Source organism: Haemorhous mexicanus, chromosome 14, assembly GCF_027477595.1.
Source record: "Haemorhous mexicanus isolate bHaeMex1 chromosome 14, bHaeMex1.pri, whole genome shotgun sequence".
NCBI classification, from domain to species: Eukaryota; Metazoa; Chordata; class Aves; order Passeriformes; family Fringillidae; genus Haemorhous; species Haemorhous mexicanus.
The window spans coordinates 12,652,991-12,659,598 of record NC_082354.1 but is presented as its reverse complement, the minus strand read 5'-3'; the positions used below and the strand labels follow the sequence as shown (position 1 = coordinate 12,659,598).

General features: G+C 38.7%; 1 protein-coding gene across 2 annotated transcripts in view; it reads right to left on the bottom strand.

Annotated features, from left to right (window-relative positions):
• The window catches only part of NRK (Nik related kinase), an 89,413-nt gene that overhangs the window by 3,844 nt on the left and 78,961 nt on the right, over positions 1–6,608 (bottom strand). For both annotated transcript variants that reach the window (XM_059859415.1, XM_059859414.1), the window contains exons 29-30: positions 5,358–5,517; positions 792–931 (exon numbers count right to left, since the gene is read on the bottom strand). In XM_059859415.1, coding sequence (XP_059715398.1) covers positions 792–931; positions 5,358–5,517 — 300 coding nt within the window. The remainder of the gene's footprint in view (positions 1–791; positions 932–5,357; positions 5,518–6,608) is intronic.

Here is a 6,608-nt window from a genome sequence, read left to right as displayed (position 1 = left end):
CTTGAAAGGGAAAAAAAAAAAAGAGAAGGAAAAAAAAGATGCTACTGTCAGTTTATATTTATGAAAATATTTTTACTCATATAAGAAAGGTGATAGAATGCCACAGTCCCAAATACAAGGATATATGTATATCAAAATTGAATTTTAATCCCATGAGAAACTTTTTAAAGTGAAACTCTATGTGTAGTACAACTGCATTTTTTTAAAATGTATTTCTTTCCCTATTTGAAAAGGCATAGGAGAACATTTAAAAATAATTAATCTAAGGTTTCAGTTTTCTAAATATGACAGTGGGACTAAACAGATTTCAGAGAACATTTACCAAAATTGCTATATGCAAGAAATCATACCTGATTATCCATACCCTGGTGTCTGCAATTAAGAGTGTTGGGGTTTTTTTCCCTCTGTGATGACTGCTCTGAACTCGTGTAATTTCAGTAGCCCAGGAGAGGCAGTCCTGTAGCTGGGAATTTTTGGGGCTCACTCACTAACCTTCCCCACTACACCTGTGGTGCTGTGCAGTTCACAATGCCTGTATTTGTCATCACTGATAGCAGTGAAGGCTGGGTGGAATAGAGAGTTCCTACAGCTGGTGGTGGGAATGTGTGCAGCAACCCTACTGAATATCCATAATGGGTACTTTGTGGAACCAGTGACTATGCTGGCTTTGAGCAGGGAAGTTATACCAAGGTAGGAAATAACCAGTAACAAAGTTACCAGAATTAACGGGTCTGTCATAGTCTGCTGTTATTCATTTTTGCTAAGTCACCACACTGTAGTCATCTCTGTACCTTGTCATTTCTTTCACATAGAAATTTTAGCTTCTGTGCTTTCTTGTGCATAAATACTCCTTCCAGATTTCCTGTTTCCACAGAGCGTAGTTCAATTGCTTTTTCTCCCCAGCCCATGACCTGATTGGACTGAAGGTAGGCTAGAAGGAAAAAAAAAAAAAAAAAAAAAAAGGAAGAAAAAAGGTACTATTTAACAGCTGAAAGACTGATTCTTGCCTCATTTATGTTAATTATAGATCTGATGCATTTCTCTTTGATAGCAATATATTCTGAATTATTTGTATTTTAAGTTTACACAAAACAGCCTTAGGAATAGTAACTCAATTTCAGTTTGTCCTCTCAGACTTATTTTGAATTCTAGACATAAATCTTAACTACTACTGTGTATCTTAGACTCACAAAAGCTTGGAGGAAAACTGAAAGGCAACTTGTTTAACTTCTGCCCCAAAGTGGGGCCAAATAGACAAGGTTACTCAGGACCTTGTACAGATATGGTTTGATAGATATTTCACAACCTTTCCAAGATCCTGCTGCAATGCATCACTACTGTCAAGGCTGAACATTTCTTCCTAATATCTTGGTGCAACTTGTGCCCATCTTTGCCTCTCATCCTTTAACTGTTCATATTCAAGAAAAGTCTTGACTGTCTTCTCTGTACCCATTCTCTGTTCCTATTAGGAAGCTGGGTTTGTATTTACTATGGAGTTCAGCTTAGTGAATAAGTATTTACTAAGTATTCAGCTTAGTGAAACCTGAATACTTCAGAATCTGAGACCATGGCATGATTAATTTGGTGTCTTCCCATCCCTGGTTATATGCAGTATTTCCAAAACCAAAAGAAGATATTCTAGCACTGTGGAAGCTTACAACAATACTCCCATTAAATCTGGCAATAAGAAACTGGAATAGTGATGAAGGAGTTAAGACCACAGATTTCAAATTAGGCACAGTTTCAGTGAAAGCCCTCTGACTGGTACTTGTATGGGCTTCCAAGGTAAAATCACATTAGCTATGCTCTATTGGTAGTCAATGCTCAGAAACTGTTCTTCTTGCTCAACTATCAACTGTTATTGCATTAGTCTGAAAATTCTGTTGCTCTAAAATGATGCAGAGGCAATGTGTGCACTGGACTGGGTTTTAGCTTCATTGGACAGTGTATATCTGCTCTACATTATTAGTGTGAGCAAGGTCTGCTTAAAACCTTCTGTGTTGATTTATGTTTTTGTCTAAAAATTGAACTTTCAGTACAGACTGATACTGGAAACAACAGCCTGCAATCCTGCTTAAGAAGGACAGCAGAAAATAAAGGCAATATGCCCACATGACTGTATATACTTCTAGCAGGGTTGATTTAACATTAACTTGGAATTCTTGCTTTCAAATTGTTGTTAGAACAAATGTATGAAAATCATACCTCCTTGGAAACACATATGGTTTGGTTACAGTGTTGTGATTTTAGTTTCCTCAGAGTCTATAAATTTCCCCTAAATCTGTTCAGAAGACTTTCAGTTATTCTTTGTGCACACTGAAGGCTTCCCTGCCACTAGTGCTGAGAGCAAGATAATTCTTTCCCAGTATTCCAGTCATGAGTAAAGAAGAAGAAATGAACCTGTTTTAAAAGCAAAGCAGCAGTGAGTAACCAAGGGTGAGTGGCAAAGAGGAGGAGTATTTTCTAAAACTCAAACCCATGAAATGAATATATTTACAATCTTTTCTTTATGCTTCAGGCTGTACAACAGCACACCATTGCTGTAGGCTGTGAAGAAAGTGTCATTAACATTTCTGAACAGTGCAGCAGCAGCATGAGCCCAGGGCAGCACCCATGCAGTCTACAGTGTCTGAAAAGTAAGCCCAGACCATACATAAAGTGAAAAACATCAAAATGATACAAGACTCGAACTTTTGCTACTTTTTGTACCAAGTGACATCACATTAACCTTTTAAAACTTTGCTTTTGAATGCAACAGCGACAGAGGCACCCAGTGGTTCTGGGGGTGGGAAGCAAGGCAGGTGCATGTGTATAAACAGCATGAAACTGTTCTGTGGCTACTCTGTTTAGAATAGGTCATATAGGTCTAGAAACAAAGAATACATAAGTCTCCTAATCTTTTCCACTTAATGAAATTTACACTCCAGCTGCCACTATGCTGTGTCTGTATCTGTGCCTTTGGCAGCTTTCAATTTGATAGCTTCCTTGCAGCTCCCAGTAGCCACTTCATTAGTCTCTGCTGCAACCTCTAGGTCATCTGCTGGGCCACTTCTGCTGTTCTGAAGAGATCTGACCTCCAGGCAGTATTCAAAACAGGAACAGAATAAACCAGACACACCAAGTTCAGCGCTGATGCTCTGCTGTCTGGCCAATATACCCAGAACTTGTCAACTGACAATGGCAGGTTTAAATACAAGTAGCATAAAATCTCAGTTTTGTAGCAGAATCAAAAAATTCTTTCCCAAATTTCTTCTGTGAAACGGCACACAAACAAAATGGCCTCATTACACCATTTGCACAGTCGTCCAGTAATAATGACTTACCTATACATGGAGATTAATTTGAAGGATAGCTGGCTATCAATTCAAAGGTCAGTACTGAGTCATGCTAATCCTCCCATGTGGGAGCTCTAAGAGGTGGTGTTTCATGTGAGATGAACTGAGAGCAGCTATACTCAAAGTTGTCTTATTTTGGAACAATAGCTCCTATTCCATGAGCACCTTGGGAACAGTTACTTTGAGTCCACTTTCCACTGCAGCTTTAGATAAAAATATCCTATGCTTCCAGCTGCTATGTTGTAGAGCATTGAGGAAGTAATTTAACCACCTTTTGGTAACACTGTCTGTTTCTCTACAGAATAGTCTTCTTGCCTCTAAAATGTACAGTGAAAAGGAAATAAAGACTTTTACTAGTTCCTCTGGGACTATCCAGATTTGTGTCAACCCTTTCTGGCTACATACTGTAACTAATTCATTACTCACACAAAAGGGCAAGAGCGCTCCCAAATCTTATTAACTTGATGTTTCTTCATGCCTTTTTGAAACCTGTTTTATAGAAAATATTACAGCTATATTTATATTTAGCCCTACATATGTGTACATCTTTCAGATTAAACTAGAATACTTCTATAGTTTTTTAATTTCCCATGGGATTTGAGCTTCCTCTCTCCGATTTCTTATTAAAAGATTGGTCACAGAGGTCCCAATTTAAGACTATGAGTAAGATATATTTAGATTCTCTGCCCTAAATCCATTGATTATAATACAAACTTTTTTATTTTTTGTATCAAAATACTCTCACCAACTAAAAACATTTCTTTCAAAATACTTGTTTAAAGAAATCAAGAAATGAGCAAAAGATGACTAGAGAGCACCCTGAGGGTAGCATAAGACCCTTCTGTCTCTGCAAGAGAGAGTGAAAATTGAGATATGCTCATACAGACTTCAGGAGGCTTGAAATGGGCATAGAAATTCCAGCAAAACAGGATTTTTAAAGAAACTGTCAAATTGCCCCTAAGCTGGGCCATTCCAATAACAGTTATTCACACTTCTCTTAGAATGTTTTTGTCTGCAGCCAAGGATATCAAAGGATTAAGAAAATTAACAGGAGTTAGGGGTAAAATTATTAAAATAACAGTTAACAGAGGCCTTATCAGAAGTTTGAGTTGTGTGTTTAGAGGTTAGGTTAACTTTTAGTGGAAGTATCATTTCAATCAGAAGTCAGATTTGGTTTGTACCACATCCCAAAGATGGGCTTTCCCTAAAACTACTCAGGTAGAAGTGAAAGTTAAAAGGTGAACATCCTTGATTATTCACTGTGGTATCCAGTTTCCTCCAAGCTATATAACAGGCTTCTGTGCAGTCTAATTGTCTTGGGCTTGTTTTGTTGGTATGTTTGTTTTAAAATAAAGAACAGGAGTGAGACAGAAATTAGCAAGTAATAAACTCAAAAATCTGCCTATGTTGTTCTTCATTTCCCCCATACTGTTAGCCTGAAGCCCTGTGGGAAAGGTGAAACAAACAGCTGTCCTGGCTGCAGTACAAGCAGAATCTCCTCCTACACAGCCAACTGCAAGCATGGGGAGATTAAGAATCTATCACAAATGTCCTGGCCTGGCAGCCCTGTGAATTGTAAGTGTTAAAATGAAGGGGCCATTTGACAGCAGTTACAGATCTCTTCAGTAACTGACCCCTCAGCAGCTGTGAATTTCTACATAAAACGCTGTGAGCTATGAACAACCAAAACGCTTCTTCCCCTCTGTAATTCACATAATTCTCCCTGTGGAAACTGGTGGTAACCTGCATCCTCAGTGAAGTCTGTCTGTATAGTCAATGTGTGATGCAATAAACAGTGTGACAAGAATACAGGCTGTGTCCAAATGGGAAGCCCCTATTGCAATCACTGGCTGTGTTAACACAAACACCCATAAATCTGTTTACTCTTTTACACATCTGGTTTGCTCAGAAGCTGCTTTATGTGCCATACAACCATTTTCACATAGATACAAACCTCATAAAGAAGTCAGGCTTCATGCAGCAGCATATTATATTTAATAGAGAGCTATTTTTCATACATACCTACAGATGCTGGCATTTCTCCCCACTGTAGAACAGTCTCCTTTGTGAAATGCCCATATATATCAATGTAGATGCCTTCATCTTCGTAGGTGAGCAGGAGCTCCATGCCACTGGTGTTTGGGAGGATGATAATGGCATGGGGGCGGATCGTCCCCTGGATCTGGAATCGTATTTTACTAAGATTTATATCAGAACACAGACTCCAATTTCAGTGATGACATCGATCTAACTAGCTTGGCAGAGCAATAAAAAGAACTAGCTCATGGCTCATGGAAAGTGAAAGAAATGCCTGTTCTCAGAGGCTGTATGGTTTGCTAGTAAGCCTCTGAAACAGACTTTCTCTCCTTCTCCCCCCTTTGAATATGACAGCAGGTTTGCAAATAAATCAATGTTCAATGTTCAATAGTTCACATTAAATTTACCAGTGTTAATCGGTTTCAAGAAGCCATGGAGCCATTGAGACACAATAATATTTACTTAGTCCCTCACAAAATACTTGCATTATATAAATAGGAGAAAGGTGAAATAAATTTGAATTCACAACTTTTTTAGAAGATGAAGGACAGAAACTTCCACATTCCAGGAGATCAGTGCTTTCACTTTCCATGATATTTCCCTTTCCCCACTCACAAGTTAAAAACCTGCGAATTTAATTATATTTATCTTGCTGTAAAAAGTTCCCTGGACGTTTTCACTCTGTCTTTCCCTTCCCAGATCCTTCACTACAAATAGCTGCCCATTTGACTGCTGTTGGGCACACCTCTGCATGCCACAGGAACAGTGCATTTCACTCACACGAATCTCTCCCAGAAGCCAACATATCCCAAGCAAAAAAAACCAAAATCAAAGGTGAAATATACAACCATGAAGGTGGGGTTTTATGAAAGCATTTTTGAAAGAAAAAGAGGACAGCCTTAAAAACACAGTAACAAAGCACTTCCTTGTTTAAAGCGCTACTCAAACCAGGATGTTACATAGTAAATTAAACCACAATTAATATTTTTATAGGAAGCATATGACTGGAGCTTTACATCATTCTCACAAGCCAGCCACACACAGGTCTAATTTCTTTTCCCCTCAAGCACAGACATTTATGCACACTGTAAGGGCACAACGAACAGTAAAAGAAGCACTGAAGCTGTACTTGCCCAACTGAATACACTCAGGCCACCCACTTGACTCCGTGCCTCCGCAAGAACTATCCGTAACACTAGAACGGGGATCCAGAGCCGCAGAGCAATTTTAATGCGC